The sequence below is a fragment of the Dasypus novemcinctus genome, chromosome 4 (assembly GCF_030445035.2).
Source record: "Dasypus novemcinctus isolate mDasNov1 chromosome 4, mDasNov1.1.hap2, whole genome shotgun sequence".
Taxonomy (NCBI): domain Eukaryota; kingdom Metazoa; phylum Chordata; class Mammalia; order Cingulata; family Dasypodidae; genus Dasypus; species Dasypus novemcinctus.
The window spans coordinates 63,788,696-63,808,100 of NC_080676.1; the positions used below are offsets into that span (position 1 = coordinate 63,788,696).

Here is a 19,405-nt window from a genome sequence, read left to right on the forward strand (position 1 = left end):
AGCAGTGGAAGAATTTAGGATATATTTTGGAGGTGGATTGCTCTAAGCCTCAGTTATGGTAAAGGTGTGAATAGTGTGCTGTGGAGCACAGAGGAGGAATGCCTAGATCAGAGTGGGAGCTTTAACGAAAGCTTCTTAGAAGAGATGACAGATCATCTGCATGTTGAAGGACAATTAGGAGATTGTCAAGTGATCATCACTGGGGTAACTACATAGGTTATGACTTGCGCAAAAATATTAAAGTGGCAGGTCTCTGGGAATTGAAGACATTGAGTGCAACTGGAACAAAGAGTATAAGGGAATAGAGGGAGATGACAGGGGCCAGATGTGCCCATTGAGGAGTTGAGACCTTACCCTGGAAAAGACAGGGAAATTGCCACCATCTTTTCTTTCATTTCACCAGGGGGGAAGGAAGATAAATACTTGTGAAAAACAACAAAGTAAAGCACCAATAAAATGCCATTTCTAGCTACAAAGACATCCTGGTTGAATTCAGATGAAAATGTTTCTCTTTGCATTAATTATTTTCATGACATTTTTTGGTTTCCATGATCACCAAAACCTAAATTTTGTTCAATTGAAGAAAGTTTGAAATGAAGGTAAAAGGAAAAAAAGGGCAAATTGAATAGAAAATGGCAATGATGGAAATGGAGAAATCGTACCTGAAAGAAAATAATGATTCAGTCTCATGAGATCCTGATTTCCTTCTAGGAATGTTGCTGGTTTGTTATTACTTAAAGTTGCAAGGAGAAAAAACATAGCTTTCTTCAATTTTTCTCTTATTTATGAACTACGTGCTTTATTATCTTAAGGAAAAATTTAAGTATAATAATTGTGTCATCATTATCCTCATTTCAGAGACTTTTCTTGAGACAATGCATACAAATTAGAAACAGTTAACATGCAAGAAAAAAATGTCATCAACGAGCTTTGAGTTTTATATGGTTTAAATGTAGGGTTTTAATTTTTTACTATTTTTCCCTTAGAAAATTTCTGTTTTTCCAGATAGAAATTCATTTTTGCTTAAGTTACACTAAATTTTGCCCAAGGACTCAAATTAAGTTCTACAAGTGCAACAACTGAATTCCTTTGTACTATTTTGGCTATAGCAACTAGCTCAGTGCCTAGCACATAAAAGACTTTCAATATATTTGTATTCAATAAATAATGTGGATTAATTGTATTTCTGGGGGTTGGGATATCGTGATTATATGAGAGTTAATTCAAAATGTAGGACATGTTAAGAAATAATTTTAAAGTGCACTAGTCTCTTTCCTTTCTTAGTAAATTTATTTAAAATTTGTCCATTAACTATTTCAGGAGGGATTTAGCCAGCACTCGGAACATACATATACAATATGACCATTAAAATGACAGTAAGCATCTCAAATGCTTCTTGGAAAGAGGATAGTATTAAATTCAAAAAGTAAAATCATTAAATGATTTAGAGGAACAATTTATAGTAATGAGACTTCTGTAATTCAACATGCATTAAATTATCACAAAATTTCTTGATTGCCAAGTCAACAAGGGAAATTCAAAAAGCTTGCATTTTGTGTGGTAGTTGATAATTTGCCAAGAGGAATGCACTTTTTCTTGTGAGTTTTTCATTCATTCATTCATTCAGTTATTCATCAAATTTTGTTAAATGCCTACCATATGCCAAGATATGATCTAGCCATTGGGAAAACAATAACTTGTATTTCAGTTGTTTAGCTTTCCAGTGCTCTAGGTTTATCCACAGATAAAGATTTTTAAAAAAACTAAAGGACATTAGGTTAACATTTCGGTTCCAATGGTTCTCAACTGCAGATAAAACCACCCACCTAAGTAGAGGAAGTTTGAAAATGAGTGGGGACATTTTTTTCTTGTAAAAGGATAGGGGGTGGATGATATTATCATTGAATGGGTGGGCGCAAAGTGCTACTGTCCAACCCAAGATGACAATAAGTGCCCTGTTGAAAGACATTAATAGACTTTTGTGCCAGATACCTTTCTCAGGCTTCCTAATTATGAAGTTCCAGTGTTCGGTCAGGATTCTTCTCTAAATGGTATCTTCTACAGCACTCTCTCCTTCTTGGTTCAAGTAACTCTTCTTTCCCCTGGTCCCTTCAAGCCTAAAGGTAATGACAGTGCTGATTCTGCTAGCCCTAAGTCACTTTTCTGTCCCTTATACATCTCTACACCCTTATGAGCCTCTGCACATTATCCCTCTGTAAATAAATTCCTTGAAGTATCCAGGTTGGAGTGTGTCGTGCTTTTTGTTGGGATCCTTAATGTTGTAGCTCTCTTCCCGCTTGCAAGTGTCTCAATTCTAGTTTCAAAGGGATTTTAGTAATTAGTTCTAGATTTAATTCTCTGGTAAATTACAGGGGGCTATTGATTTTTTTTCCCTCTTGATTCTTGCCCATCAGGGGACGATCTGTACTGCCATTTACTTGTGTAATTTAAGAAGCTTGCATACTCTTGCCTTGGTGGAGTGGCCTACCCCTTTTTCATGAAGGTTCTAATAGTAACCAATAGAAACATATAGTTTCTTCATTAAGCATTTTTTATCCTAAAGTTCTTAAAGAAATAATCAGTTAAGACTGATTTTCATAGCATAGGGCATGGAAGAGTCAGTTTGGACCTAGAAAAATGTAAGGAAAGATTTTCCAGTCAACCATGCCAGTTATAACAAATGTTAACGTATATGGAATTGAATGAAAGATGGAATAACACTTTTTTTTTTAAGACTCAAGATTAGGAGGAACCCGGAGTTTCTATTCTGAACATTCTACAAACTCATTTATGAATGGAGACAGTGACTGAGAAGCTAGGCTAATGCCAATCAGGCCCTCTGCTGCAGTTTTAAAACCTGCCTTCAAAACACAAACTTCAAAAGTCACATGTTGAAGATGAAAACTAAGCACATTCATCCAGTAAAGAAAAAAGTAATCAGCATAAACCTAATTCCTTACAAGGAAATTTATTCACAGATTTCAAAATTGCCTTCTTTCTTTCTTCATGAACACACATATATCCACATATATACACATAATTTAAACCTTCCTAAAGTCTTCCAATGAGGGCATCAGATAACATTGCTTTTTTCTAGGAAATACTAGTAAAGCTCTCTTCAGCGGATAATGAGGTTTCTCATAACTTTATTATGGATTCTACTGTGTATGTGCCGATAAGTTTCTGGATGTTTTATATACCATAACTGTGTTTGAAAATAGCATATTTAGCTATATTTTGTTCCTCTGCAATTTTACATTCTTTATCTCATTGGAGGTGGATGGGGTAGAGAACAGGAATCATTTGAAAGCATATTTATTTATGTTCTTCATGGCTAAAGAAAGCTATGGCAACACTCTCCTGGCCCATATATTCAATTAAATATATAGTGAATCTTTTCTACTTACTGGATTATTTGGCACCTCCAAGCACTTATTTTTGGCACTTCTTTTTTTTTGCCAGAATTCTTGATGTTTTATCATGATTTAACATTTTCAGTTCAAAAATCTAGCACATTTTAAAAATTAGAATCATTTATATATAAATATATATACAGATATAGATGTAGATGCAGATATAGATATAGACATAGACATAGACATAGACATAGATATATTTTTTTTATCTGGGACCTGAGTATGTGTACCTTTCCTTTTTATTTAGTTATTTTTCCATTAGTTATTTTCTAAGCATCTTCAACATGTAAAGCTCTGGGAGACTAATGGGTGTGTAGAAGGTGGTTTATTCTAGGATCAATAGTGCTTGTTTCCCTGTCCCCCAGGTGTTTATAGTCTTACGGAGGAGCTAATACATAATCAGTAACAGTGGAATGGATGTTTACATTACCAGGCAGAATTTGTTGTGGCCACGAAAAAATAGACAAGAGAATATATTCTCTATATTTTCTTTCTTCTGGAACAGGCTCTCAATTTTCCTTTTGTCCAAATCAGAGTCTTATGTTCTTTCTCTCGACCCTGCCCAACCTTCCACTGAACACATGCATGTGTACACACACAAACCTAATCTAAGCAATTCACTCTCTTAAATATAACTCTTGATTATTTGTTACTTCCCTTACTTTACTGTTCTTGTTGTTACTCCCCTAATTTTATCCCTCATCACCTTGTCCCTGAGCTAGTTTTTGCCCTTCTCTAAACTCACTTCTCTCTCCTACCTTTATTCCTATGAGAGTGATTGCTCTTAATATCCACATCTGATCCTGGCTCTTTGTGGATCCGAAGTTTTCAACAACTCTGACTTATTTAAAAAATTAATGTGCTATACAAAGATTTTTTTATGGTCTAGTACTTACCTTTGTGTCCAGTTATCACCTTTACTCCTCCATCACTCACAGTATACCCTCCAAAAATATTATATTTATGTAGAGACTAGAATAGAGCATACACTTGTTTCTGTACTCATATCTGTCAGCCAGGGATCTCCTTATATACTTTGATCTGTTCTGTCTCACTTTGTAACATAGAGTCTCCATCCTGTCTGCTGTTCACACATATCTTTTTTCTGCCTGGAGGGTGCCTACTTCATCTAGTTTCTGATCAAACATTGATTTTTCTGTAATGCTTGTCTTGACTCCTCTAGAAGGATTTTGAGGCTCTTTCCCAATTGCCTTTGTACATCCCCATTAAAATAACTACCTTTTGGTGTTTTAATAATTGATTCTCATACTTTGTCAGTTAGGAAGGAGTTTAGCTGTAAGTAACTGAAAACTGAATTTTATCAGTGGCTTAAACAGATAGGGCTTTTTCTTTGGTAACAAGAAATCCAGGGATAGCGAGACAACCATGTACACAGGCATTCTTCTCTCTCCATGACCCCGTTAGGGTCTCAAGAAGGCTGTATCTACAGTCTCACACCAACCTTCCAGAAAGGAAGAGGAAAGGGGAGACATAGGAAGGTGTAATGCTTTTCTGAGGAGAACCCTAGTTTTTACTCTCTGAATATCTCATTGTCCAGAATTGTATGATGTGGCAACTCTTATCTGCAAGGTAGTCCAGGCAAGTGTTTTTGTTGTTTTTGAGCATATTGCCATCCTTAACAAAAATTTAGATTCTGTTAGTAATAAAGCAGGGGATAGGTATGGGGAAGCAGTTGGCAATATCTGTCCCATATATATCTCTAGGGACTTGATATATATAAATAAGAGTGTAAAGTTTATTATCCTCTTTCTCTGTACCACACTAGAATTTGCCTGGAAATTAATATACACCAAAACCAGGATGTGACCATGCAGTTCATATAACAGCAAATCCAAATATAGTAACTCAGAGCAAAACTGAAAAATTCTATCACTGGCATGTTTGCACATCTCTAATAGACTAGCACATGAGGATGCGTTTTCCAATCTCCAAGCCTTCCCTATGTCCTTACCTATCTCCTAACCTAACTATAGTCTCCTCTAGAATAGCAGTGAGATATTTTCACCTTTGTGTTCTTAGCACATATATAAGACATGCAGAATTTCTAAAATGAATGGATGAGTACAGAAGAAATCAGGAAATATATAAGAGGAGGAGGAGAAGGTGGTATTTGAGTGAGTTTTGCTAAATCAGTCTTGGATAGGAATATTTCATCTAAAATTTAGCATCTCCCTGATTATATCTGGGCTGTTTATTTCTTTATTTCTCCCTATGGTCCTCTTTGCTCTTTCGTTCCCTTTGCTCAGTCTTCCAACTCTTTCTCTAGTCCTTTTAGCAACTGAATGATTAAGTTTTTTTTGGTATTTTGAATGAGATCACATAGTTTACACTCAAACATGAAAATAGATAGCCACTGAAATGCCAGGCCAGTCCTTGACCTGCTAAAACACATACACATGCTTCAAATATCTCATTTTAATGTCTATATAGAATTGCATGTCCTTAAAACCTAGGCCTAGAACTGCAGGATGCCTAAGAGTTACCTCCTGAGAGCCTACATGTTGCTCAAATGTGGCCAGTCTCTAAGTCAAACTCAGCATGTAAATGAATTACCTTCCTCCCAGCATGGGACATGACTCCCAGAGATCAACCTCCCTGGCACTGAGGTTGCTACCAAGCACCAGCTGGTGATGCAACCAGCAAAAGACCTTGAATAAAAGGGCGAAATGGTAAAGACAAATGAGTTTGTATGGCTAAGAGTCTTCAAAATGTGTCGAGAGGTCATCTGAGGGGTAATGCTTACACACATTTCAGCAGGATCTCAGAGATGGCCAAAGTAGATACAACCCCAGGTAGTGGTGCTCCTGAGGACTACAGAGTCATGACAGGTCCTCTGGTCATGACAGATGGCTCTGGAGTTCAGTGCCTTGTCAGTGGGCCCTACTTTGGAATTTGTGTTCCAGAGTGTGATGGAATTGAGCTCAGATGTCACCTCTCTATGCATGCCTCTTCTGTTACTTTTACTGAACCTGTGGTTAGCACTGGGGTTGGTGTATGCTGAGGAGAATTGAATCTCTGGACTGTACATGTGCCAGCTGGTCCCTGATCCTCAGCAGTCTTGCAACACCTACTCTCTGGTTCATTGGGCTTTCCCGGGTCAGCTAACAGAGAGGTGAGGATGGTCAACCACCACACCAGGCAACCAAGAGAGTCTACAGCTACAAGCACAATTCCATCCATCAGCCATATGGGATCTAAGCCATCTGTTGATTTAGAGATGGAGTGGATATCGCCATCCCAGGTCCTCAGGATAGAGGAATAAAATATGGATTAGAGTGGACTTACTTGTATTCTACTATTGAATTATTGTGACTTTAGCAATAGAAGAAATTATATCACTGTTATGGAGACAGTGGCTATGGGAGTTGCCGAAGGCAGGGAGAGGGAAAAAGAGGTGTGGTATTGGGGCATTTTCAGGACTTGGAGTTGTTCTGAATGATATTGCAGGAACAGATGCAGGACATTATATATCCTGTCATAACCCACTGAATGAACTGGGAGAGAGTTGCAGCGGCTTGCTCAGTCGGTAGAGGTGGGGTCTGGCTGCGGACGAGGGGTCGGTCCAGCTCTGGACGAGGGGTCGGTCCCGCTTGGGACGAGGGGTCAGTCCCACTTGGGACGAGGGGTCGGTCCGGCAGCAGACGAGGGATCGGTCTCACAAGGGGTTGCGCGGTTCGGCTGACGGGGTCGCCCGGCGAAGCCGGCGACGAAGGGGTCGCCCGGAGAAGCAGGCGACGAAGGGGTCACCTGGAGAAGCAGGCGACAAACTGGGGACAAGGGAGGCCAGGCCCTTGTCGGGGGCTCTCAGGACTGGAGGGCGCACGGCAGAAGAACTACCGCGGAGACAAGGTAAACACGCAAGTCCACTTTACTGAGGGAGAGGCAACAGTTTTATAGGGGCTGGGGAAGGCTGATTGGTCGAAGCCATGCCCTGTTCTGATTGGTTGCCGGCGAAAGGTCAGTGGGCGGTACTGGATGGGGGAGGGGTGGTGGTTAGGGATTGGCTGTCGCTGTTGCTGGGGGAAGGGGCAGGATTTAGGGATTGGTGGCTGCTGTTGCTGGGGTGGAGGGCAGACTGGATTTTTCCGCCCACGCCTGGCTGTTGCTGCTGTCGGGGGAGGGGAAAAGGGCGGGCTGGATTTTTCCGCCCACACCTGGCTGTTGCTGCTGTCGGGGGAGGGGAAAAGGGCGGGCTGGATTTTTCCGCCCACACCTGGCTGTTGTTGCTGTCGGGGGAGGGGAAAAGGGCAGACTGGAATTTTCTGCCCTGCGCCTGCGCAGGGAGAAGGAAGGCATCGTGTGGCGCCATCCGGGAGGAGGGGCGGCCGCGGAAGCATGGCTGCCGAGAAGGGGAGACCCGAGGGCACTCTGCGCCCATGCCGAGCTCCCTTCAGGGGTGGCGGTGAGTCCGACCAGCCACCCTATTATGGGGGCAGCGGCTTGGCCTACCGCGGCCGCTCCCCCGCCAGGCCAGCAAACCACGCTTCAGCCCGAGGGGTGACCGCATTTCCCCCTTCTTTTCAAATAAGGACCAGGATGGCAGCAGCAACAAGTAGCCGAGGCCCAAGAGGCAGTAAGCAATGAGGGAAGTGGGGCTGAAGAGGGAGGTGAGTATGACGGGGATATAAATGTACAATTAAGGGGGCGGTATCTTGCCATTGCAAGCAAGGGTGGCCAATGTCCAATTCTTGTTGATCTCGGCGGCTATAAGATCCATCTGTTGTTAAAAGTCCAGGATGACAGCGCGTTACAGGTAGTTGATCTCTTCTTGGCGGCGAAGAGCGGTAGAGGCAGACTGTGTGATGGTCTGGAGGATCGCAGCAGTGAGGACAAGTCGCGTCAGGGCACCAGCGACGGTGGTGGCGGCAGCGTCGGGAGTGGTGGAGACGTAGGCGAGGACAAGAAGGCCAAGGTCTTCACGGGTGCGAGAGAGGCCAATGTTAATGGGGCGGGCTGACATGGGGCGGCCCAATCTGCAACGCAGTAGGGGTTCAAGCGAAAAAAGGAGGGGGGCGGGGGATGAGAAAGGACGCTTTGGATGGCTGAGAAGAGGAGTGAGGTCGAGACAGGAGGAAGCTCCGCAGAAGTATGGGGAGGCAAGAGCAGAAGCGTTATTGGATGCTAGAAAGCAGGCCGCGGGCCGGGGAAAGCGGGTTGCGGGCCGTTTAGCAGGGCTGGAGCTGCTTGAGAGCGATGGCGGCATGGGGGGCCGTGGTTACAACCTTCTGGGGTGGTAGCGGCTAGACAGATGGCGGAAAATATTATCAAGAAAGCAAAGGTTATGAGGAAGAAATAGAGTATTAAAGGCTGTGGGGGAAGTGAGAAGATCATTTAGAGGATAGGGTTGAGAATGGTATGTTTAAGACAGAAGCTTTGTGGTTTGTAGGAGACTGCTTTATAAACGAAGGAGAATGAGGGCAGTAAATATAGTAACGATAGATAGGAAGATGACAGTGAGGAGGAGTCTTTGTTTAAGGTTCCAATCGTCCGGCGCAACAGTGGCTAGGCCTATAGCGAGGGGTGTTGCTAAATAGACAATGGCTGCAAAGACAAAATCATCTTCTGTTTCCTTAAGAATAACTTTTCTTTAAATACTTAGTAGCATGCAATATTAGAAACCGTTTCCTAAAAGCAAGTTGGCAGGGGAGCTTGGTTGCTGTTAATCTTTCCTGTTATAAAATTACCTTTTATTATTATTATCATCAATTTAGTTTTATATATATATATTTAAGAATGACCTTTTGGAATTAGCCATTTAATACCTTAATGTAAACTATTGAAGATAAATTTTATCTTTACAGAACACATTCCCCCACGTAAAGTTATCACAATACCTTTTACACTTGCCGCATGCAAATTAAGTTTCAAGAGTTTATGAAAAATTAGCCATCTTACTTTAGGACAAAATACGTCTTTTTGCAAAACTTATTACATTTCCGTTAGCATTTTTACAAACTTTTAACCTTTTTAATATTCATATAAGTTTTACATTCTTTATATTATCCTGTGAAGAAAAATAAGTTATTCATTTTAATCTAGGCAAGAACAACTTTTTATGAAGACGTACAGTTAATTTTGTTAATTAAGACTTACAATTTTTTTTTAAATTGTAGATATCTTATTAACATTTAAACTTATGTATTAATATAATAAACTTAAGTATTAATATAAGCGCTTATTTAATTTTTGGCCATTTGAATAGAGCTCTTTTAGAGATTTCTAGTAATTTATATTTACCATCCGGAGGTATCACAATATACGTTGACATTGAACGAACAGACAGACAAACACAGAACAATTACAACACATTAACAGAAATATATAATTTATTTACAGTTGACTCATAATTCTTACTTTCTTGGTATAGCTGCTTTTAAATCCTTTTTTATATAGCATATCATAGATTATGCCCTTCAAGATTTCTGGACTTCATGTTGCCTGTAATAAGCCAGGAGGGAATCTTTTACCTTCCTGCTCCACAGCAAAAGTGACCCTATCTATAAGGCGAGTATAGGTGTCCGGGTCCCAAAGCTGACACGTGGTAAGCCACGGATTAAAGGGGAGAAGAAGGTCCCAATATACTTGAAGCTCTTTGAAAGAGATCTTACACCGGTGAGTGTCTAGGAGACCGGTGAGGGCCCGAACTTGTGGGGCTTGCTTAGCAGATAGGATGTTACCCATTGCTAATGGCCTTTTGGAGCCGATAAGAAAAGGGGCCCTTACCTTGAGAGCGCGGCGATGGGAGCCGAGGTGCGCGGTGAGACGAGGGGTCGGAGCCGGTGGGGCTCCGACGGTGGTCGCGGGCCAAGAGAAGGCCCCGACGAGGGGAGGGCGGGACGACGAGCAGTGGAGCAAGGCAAAGGGGAGCAAGCGTGGAGGGGAGGAGGCAGAGGTGAAGGCAGGAGAGGAGGTGCTCAGGCACGCGCTCCTGAGAGTTTTATTGGCGCCTCTTAATCATAGCGGGTCGGTATAAGCCCCCGACATGGAAGGAGAAAGCCATCCAGCGATTCTCCCAGACCGCCGTGGATCATATGAGGTCACCAAGGTTCAGGAGCAGCAATGCAGAGTGAAAAGATAGGGGTGAGAAGAGAGGAGAGCGTAGGGCTATGGTAGGATTACTTCAGACGTGCAAGCGCACGCTCCCGAGAAATCCAAGGCTCCTCTTAATCATAGCGGGTCGGTATAAGCCCCCGACATGGAAGGAGAAAGCCATCCAGCGATTCTCCCAGACCGCCGTGGATCATATGAGGTAGCCAAGGCTCAGGTAGCAGCAATGTTGCACGAGAGAAGTCCCAAGGTGAGAAGAGAGGAAGGCGTAGGGCTGTGGTAGGATTACTTCAGACGTGCAAGCGCGCGCTCCCGAGAAATCCAAGGCTCCTCTTAATCATAGCGGGTCGGTATAAGCCCCCGACATGGAAGGAGAAAGCCATCCAGCGATTCTCCCAGACCGCCGTGGATCATATGAGGTAGCCAAGGCTCAGGTAGCAGCAATGTTGCACGAGAGAAGTCCCAAGGTGAGAAGAGAGGAAGGCGTAGGGCTGTGGTAGGATTACTTCAGACGTGCAAGCGCGCGCTCCCGAGAAATCCAAGGCTCCTCTTAATCATAGCGGGTCGGTATAAACCCCCGACATGGAAGGAGAAAGCCATCCAGCGATTCTCCCAGACCGCCGTGGATCATATGAGGTAGCCAAGGCTCAGGTAGCAGCAATGTTGCACGAGAGAAGTCCCACGGTGAGAAGAGAGGAGGGGGGGGGCGCCAGGTTATGGAGTGAGGCTGTGGTGGAGTTGCCTTGCCCCACGTTGTGCTGTGGTGGGGTTGCTTTGCCCCACGTTGGGCGCCAAATGCGGCGGCTTGCTCGGTCGGTAGAGGTGGGGTCTGGCTGCGGACGAGGGGTCGGTCCAGCTCTGGACGAGGGGTCAGTCCCGCTTGGGACGAAGGGTCGGTCCCACTTGGGACGAGGGGTCGGTCCGGCAGCAGACGAGGGATCGGTCTCACAAGGGGTTGCGCGGTTCGGCTGACGGGGTCGCTCGGCGAAGCCGGCGACGAAGGGGTCGCCCGGAGAAGCCGGCGACGAAGGGGTCGCCCGGAGAAGCAGGCGACGAAGGGGTCGCCCGGAGAAGCAGGCGACGAACTGGGGACAAGGGAGGCCAGGCCCTTGTCGGGGGCTCTCAGGACTGGAGGGCGCACGGCAGAAGAACTACCGCGGAGACAAGGTAAACACGCAAGTCCACTTTACTGAGGGAGAGGCAACAGTTTTATAGGGGCTGGGGAAGGCTGATTGGTCGAAGCCATGCCCTGTTCTGATTGGTTGCCGGCGAAAGGTCAGTGGGCGGTACTGGATGGGGGAGGGGTGGTGGTTAGGGATTGGCTGTCGCTGTTGCTGGGGGAAGGGGCAGGATTTAGGGATTGGTGGCTGCTGTTGCTGGGGTGGAGGGCAGACTGGATTTTTCCGCCCACGCCTGGCTGTTGCTGCTGTCGGGGGAGGGGAAAAGGGCGGGCTGGATTTTTCCGCCCACACCTGGCTGTTGTTGCTGTCGGGGGAGGGGAAAAGGGCAGACTGGAATTTTCTGCCCTGCGCCTGCGCAGGGAGAAGGAAGGCATCGTGTGGCGCCATCCGGGAGGAGGGGCGGCCGCGGAAGCATGGCTGCCGAGAAGGGGAGACCCGAGGGCACTCTGCGCCCATGCCGAGCTCCCTTCAGGGGTGGCGGTGAGTCCGACCAGCCACCCTATTATGGGGGCAGCGGCTTGGCCTACCGCGGCCGCTCCCCCGCCAGGCCAGCAAACCACGCTTCAGCCCGAGGGGTGACCGCAGAGAGTGTAAAGTACAACATAAACTATAATCCATGCTGTGTAGCAATGCTCCAAAATGTACTTATCAAATGCAATGAATGTACCACACTAATGAAAGAAGTTGTCATTGTGGGAGGAGTTGGGGGTGTGGAGAGTGGGGTATATGGGAACCTCATATTTTTTAAGGTAACATTTTGTGTGATCTATGTGTCTTTAAAAAAAAAGATAATGAAAAAATGAAAAAACTTCTTTTAAAAAATATGTGCATTCTACTACTATTTGTTCTGACTTTTCATTTTGGTTTTAGAAATGTTTTTGGACATTCTTATTCTGCCCTCACATGTACTGCATAGGTGACTTCACTTATTTGTTTTCCTTTCATTCATTCATCCAAATCTTATCAAATGGCTACTATATGATAAATGCATATTTGATAAACACTATGCTAGGTTCTGGGAATAAAATGCTTAACAAAACCATCAGTTACTTCTCTGTTTTTCAGAATATGGATCAAGAACTTTTAAAAGTAAATATCATTTGACTCAGTTATTTCACACATGGTAACCTAGCCTAAGGGAATAATAATCTGAAGGAAGGGTCTGCAGTATTTTTTTGTAGCAATGAAAAATTTAAAAAGAAACAATCAGTCACCTGATTATTATCAACATACTATGGGGTAGCTAGATGGGTGATATATTGACATTAATTAAGCTTTTAATGATTTTTAATGACCTGGAAGAAGTCTTTAAAAGCAGAGATAAAAAGTAGACTTTTTAACTGTTTACATTGTATAATTCATACCCACACCCCACACACACATACACCTATTTGTGTACATATATAATTCATATGCAGATGAAACAAAGAGGACCTGCCTTGGTTTTGTTTTTGCTTTCATTATCCCCTGTAATTCCTAGTCTTACCTACTTAAAATGGTTATCATTCTTAAAACACTCTGTTTTCCAAACACTTCCAACCTGGAAGTTAAAGTTCTGTTTTCTTAGTTGGAATTCAAGGCCTTCCATTATTTAAAGCTCATTTGTTTCTTCTGCTGTATTCATCTCACATAGTTCATTCCCCACCTCTGCCCCAGTCATCTACTCTATATTCTAATTACACTTAGCTCTCATACTGTTGCCTTTTTTTGTCCTCAACTTTCCGATATGGTGCTCCCTACATTTTTATTGTTCCCTTTTTTGCCCTGTATATTTTTCTTCTACATGGTGTGCCTTCTGCACCATCTTCGCAGCCAGCAGTAATTCCTCCTCTTCTGAGCATCCATGCTTTACATCCAAAGCCCTCTTATTTCATGTTTTAAACTATAATTATTATCATGTATTGCAGTTATTAGCCTAGGACAAATCTTGCTAGTCTGTAAACTTTTTAAAGATAGGGGCCATGGTTTGTGTTTTACAGAATTAATACATAAATAATAAATAGCAATTGTTAATATTTATTCACTGACATATTTCATTGTCAATAACCTTGTTTTTGTTTGTTTTAATTTTCTCTCCCTTTTAGGGCTCTGTTAGTTCAACAGCATCTCCTCCTGTCTCCACCCCTGTCACAGGACACAAGAGAATGGTCATCCCAAACCAGCCCCCTCTAACAGCCACCAAAAAATCTACACTGAAACCACAAAGTGCACCCCAGTCTGGACCCATTCCTGTGACTCCAATTGGAACACTCAAGCCCCAGCCTCAGCCAGTTCCAGCCTCCTATACGATGGCTTCCACCCCTTCAAGGCCAACCTTCAATGTGCAAGTGAAGTCAGCCCAGCCCAGTCCTCATTACATGACTGCCCCATCACCAGGACAATTTTATGGCCCAGGACCCCAAGGTTACAACACTCAACCTGCTCCTGGGCCGTGTCCACCTCCGTCAACCAGGGGAGGCATGGATTATACATATGTTCCACCACCAGGACTTCAGCCTGACCCTGGGTATGGTTATACCCTCAACCAAGGACGCTATTATGATGCCTCTTACCCAACTGGACCTTGCTATGGAGTTAGAAATGACTCTGATCCTGCCTATGGTCAACAAGGTCACCAGAACACCTGGAAGCGTGAACAAGGATACACCCCTCCTACAGCAGCAAACCAGAACCCTTCTGGGATGTATCCTGCCCCAGGTCCCAAGAAGACCTACATGGCAGATCCTGTTTCAGCCCCCTCTCCAGCCCCACTGCAGCCAAAGGTAGGAGAATTCTTAACATAGAAAAGGGAATAAAAGAATGCCTGTCTCAACCTGCTTTGCACAGAAAGCAGAACCTAAGGCAAAAGCTAATGTACTACTCTTTCATCTTAGTAGGGAGTACAATACTAGAGAATATGAGTGGAGCCAGAAAGGAGGAGGATCCTCTTTGCTGATGTGTTAACAATATGGTGTCAGTTTAGTATCAAGGACAACTAATTGCTCAATCTTGAGAGACTTCCTTCCAAAAGACCATATGTACTATTATGTCTCTGGACTGTCTATTCAGGGGGAGAAAGGGAAGATAACTTGCCTTCTCCATCTTGTCTCCTATTGATCAAAGCTTTCCTCTGTGGAACATAAACTTCCTCACACTTACAGGTTGCACTTGCAGGGATACTAAATAGATCCTACAGCATCTCCTGCCTTAGCAGTGGGAGGGAGTCCCCCGATGTGGAAACAAGGTGTGCAGGAAAAAGCAGGAGGTGAACCACTCTCAGTCTGTGTCCATGTGATGTCTGTCAGGACCTAAGAAAAGTTGATACCACAATGACTGGGGGTCCAGAACTAGTGGGCAAAGACCACAAAACAAGTGAGGCCAAGGGGTCTACAGTAATGTGCACTCCTTGTCTGGTTTCCTTTAGGAATTGACTGCAATGGAGCGGGACTTGTTTGTTTATCTACAGTGATTATCCTCTGGGAAGAATCTTACTTTCCAGTCTTTAACCCTATTAAGCAATTTTTAAGAATCCTTTTGAAGTGACAGTTATCTTTTGGTGTTTGATTTAAGTGCCAGTGTGTATGCCTTTTAATTCAACGTATTGCTCTGAATGGATAAGATACAACATTACATACATCTACCCACCTACGACTTGGATTTTCCATCAGTCTTACAAGCAACATGATGTTATTTGCAGGAACCATGGCAAGAGACAGCGAGGAGAGTTACTCAGAAAGGATGAAATGGAGAAACTAAGACAGTTTCTAGCTGTGAGGTTGGAACAGAGCTCTTTCTTTCCAGTTAGAGTTATAAGAAATCAGACAGTTTAAAATCCTTGATTAGTTGGTGGCTGAATGATAATTTTGGGATACAGATTGGGTAAAGGGTGGGGATATATATACTTGTGCATTTGAGATTCTCCATTCCCAGGCAGAGTCATTCAATTTTCAATATTGTATTAAAATTTGCCACATTCCTGCTCTTCTAGTGGAAGGTTTATTAAAGCACAATTCTTGTATAATTGTACCTGCACTATTAATGATACGCCAAGTGAATTGCAAATTCCTTAGAGAAATAGACCCAATATGTGGGACCCGTGAGGAGCTGGAGGCATCCATCAACCTTCTGAGTGTCCATTACATGAAAGTGGGTCACCCATGATCATTACCCCTAAGAACACCATAATGTTCCAAGTGTAAATTTTCACTGCTTTTGAAACAGTACTCTTAGAAGGCTTTTCTTTCTAAAATCTTTTCATAAAAAGTATGTTATTGTGGTTTTTTATTTGCTTGTTTTTTAAAATAAAACTTGTCCCAAATAGCCAACCCTGACAGCCTCACTTTTTTTTTTAAACATGAAAGTATATTTGTATTAGGACTTCCTGGCCCCCAAAGCAATCAGTTCAGAGAAAATGGAACTATTCAACTCTACCTCACTTTGGTTTAACTGCAACAAATTCCCTTATGGAAGCTTAAAGTAAAAGTTTGTCAAAAATAAAAGAATAAAATACAAATTTGGGTTCACTCAGTGCCCATCAACATTTAAGTTCAAACAGGTATGCACTTTTGCCCTGACCTGTCTGGCAAACATCCTGACAGATAGGATAACTGAGTGATGTACATAAGAGAAAAGGATGGCCTCTGAGTTGTTAAGGATTCTGTCTGCCTACTTGGGGAAATAGACATGAGAGAAAGCTAGGATATGTCTAGGTGGCGGGAATAGTCTGGTGAGAGATACTGAGTCAGTCTTCAAGTTTCCTTCTTTCCCACCATGTCTCTGGGCACTTTGGACAGTCCCTCTTCAGCCTTTGGAACCAATCTGGTGGTGTATAAAAGAGAATCAGCACCTTCTGCAAGACCTGTGTCTAAGATGTTGAGTCAAGCCATACCACTACATTTGGTCTGTCCTCACCACCCTACGCAGGGTGATGGAATGAGCTTGTTAAAAAAAACACTCCCCCAAAAGCGTGGAACTTAATTTTCTTATTTGAGTGAGGCAATTGTTCAAGATGATTGTTATATATTTTGGGGAAAAAAGTGGTATTCATGATATTTTTAAATTAGAAATATTTGTTTTTTAACAGTACCATGTGTTTTAGCATCATCTCAATTGCACATTTAAAAAATTAAAATCAATTTATGTAGTTTTCACTGTGATTATTAATAAGAGTGGTTAGAGGTTGATATTTAACCATGTGTCTGTTTTAGGGAAAGGGAAAAGAGGCTGTTGAAGCTACAGATGTATTCTGTGCATGTTGTGTGGGCGCTGGTGGATGAAGGGCTGGGCTCCTTCACAGTTGGACTTTGCGCAGAATACTGCTGTATTACTGTGCACAGAGGACCTTATTGTCTGTGTATTGACTTTGCTTGGCTAAGTGAAGTGACTACTGGCTTGAAAAATGAGCTTCTAATTCTAATCCTAGTTCTTCCCCTGACATTCCTCTTTCAGCTGCAGGAAAGCCTCTAGACTTCTTTATGACTTGCTTCCAGCATCAGTAAAGTTGAACGTCATCTTAATTAATTAATTAATTAATTACTGATTGCAAAGGACTTGGAAATTTCCGGTGGCTGAATAATTGCCAAGTATAGACTATTTAGGTTTTTCACTGGCTTTTGTTTATCTCTAACTTTTTTTTTTCCTCTTTTTTTTTTTTATTGACTTTGTAATAATATTACATTAAAAATATATATGTGAGGTCCCATTCAGCCCCACCCCCCACCCCCCCTCTCCCCCCCCAACAACACTCGTTCCCATCATCATGACACATCCATTGGATTTGAATCTCTAACTTTTTAGTCATTGGTGGAAAACATATTATCATGCCTTAAAACATTGACCTTTTGTTACATTGAGAATCTCTGGGGAATTTGACATTTAATCAATTAAAGAAAATGATGTTTGCTTTTTTTTTTGGGGGGGGGGGGTTGTTTGTTTGTTTGGTTGGTTGTTTTAAAAGGAGAATTCTCCCAAAAATGTGAGATAAGTTGCTTTAGTTTTCCAATATTGTTGTGCAGTATAAAAGATAAAAGAAAAGAAGAAAGAGTAAATAGAAAGAAGGGAGGGAGAAAGAAGGAAGGGAGGGAGAGAAGAAAGGAAGGAAGGAGGGAGACAGGCAGATGGACCTGAAAGGGGGTTAGATGAAATCAACCTGCAAGACTTGGGAGATTTTGATTATATTTGTATTCTCATGATAAACTGAACAGTGAATCTGAATGTTACAGTAGACCCATAATGTTTACTGCACCATGTGAGCTGAGTTCCATGAAAAATTATTGCTATAAGCAAGTCTTCTTTTATAAGTGAGGAATGTTTCCTTCTCACGGGAAATCTTCTTAAAGTTACAATAGACTCTTGCCTCTTTGCTGCTTATGAAAGCTAATATTGTCTGCACATTGCTGTCTGGTTCACAGAACTCTTGTACATTGTATTATCTTTATATACCTGTAAGATAGGATGCGTATTTTCTCCAATATTCAGCTAAGGTGACTCAGCCTGAAAGTTTCAGAGCTAGGACTTGGAAATCAATATCACTCTCAGATCCATAGAGGCAGGGCACCTTTAACACCCACTTCCTTATCATAAAACCTAATCTGTGTCAGCCTCAGCTCTGTTAAAAAGAAGTTATTTGCTGCTTAGTGTATGAAAGGTGCTGGTGTTCTACATTTCAGGAAAGTGGTAGAGTCCCACCTATGACTGTTCCTACCCACTGAATTACTTATGCATCTTTGTCAAAAATCAGTTGACGGTGTATGTGGGGGTGTATTTCTGGAACTCTCTATTCTATTCCATTGATTTATAATTTACCCTTAGGCCACTGCCACACTATCATGATCATTGACCTTTATAGTATCTTTTGTAATTAGCAGTTTTTCTACATCTTCATTCTTTTTCAAAAATGTTCTGGCTATTACAAATCTTTTCCATTTCCATAAAAATTTTAGCTTCAGGGTGTCAGTATCCGTAAAATACCCTGCCATAATTTTGAAAAGATCTGATCTCTTAACAATACTGGATCTTCCAATCCATGAACATAGCATATCGCTTCATTTATTTCTGCCTTGGCTAATTTCTCTTGAATAGTATACTGTAATTTTGCACATTTTGTTAAATTTTTTGCTCAGCATTTCATATTGTAAATGGTATTTATTTCAATTTACAATTGTTGCTAGGAATATAATTAAATTTCGTATATTGACCTTTTATCCTGAGACCTTGTTTAATTTACTAGCTATACTTCCATTTGTTGAGATTCCTTAGACTTTTTTCTATGTGATCAATTCATGTGTGAATTAAATTGATTCAGTTGCTTATTTCCTTAATGCATAAAAGTCTATCCATCCACTTTCTGTATTTGAAAGATTTGCTTCCTGATTGAAGAAATAGTTTCCTACAAATGTGAAGGATGTGAACTGGGAAAAATAAATAAAGTGTTCTTCAGAATCATTATGTCATAACCCCTTAAAATTACAGATGAGGAAATTGAGGCCTGAAGAGTTACCATGATTTCAATGGTTATATAGTTATTAAGTGGCATCTCTAAGTAGAAAACACTTCTTTCTCTACCAAAATGCCTCTCTACATTGGTTAAGAATAGATCAACACATGTGAGGACCTTTGAAGTATCGTAACAACTATTGTTAAAAGAAACTTTATCTCTTAGCCTTAGACCTCCCTTGTCGGTCTTTTATGACCTCTTAATAAAAGAAAATCACTCCTATTCTAGTGCTCCTTTTTCTTTTTCACAGTTGCTTCTGTGAGAAA

General features: G+C 42.1%; 1 protein-coding gene across 8 annotated transcripts in view; it reads left to right on the forward strand.

The window, feature by feature from the left end:
* Positions 1-19,405, forward strand: part of LPP (LIM domain containing preferred translocation partner in lipoma) — a 715,716-nt gene that overhangs the window by 428,469 nt on the left and 267,842 nt on the right. For all 8 annotated transcript variants that reach the window (XM_071214679.1, XM_004467196.4, XM_071214680.1 and 5 more), the window contains one exon: positions 13,750-14,427. In XM_071214679.1, the coding sequence (XP_071070780.1) occupies positions 13,750-14,427 (678 nt within the window). The remainder of the gene's footprint in view (positions 1-13,749; positions 14,428-19,405) is intronic.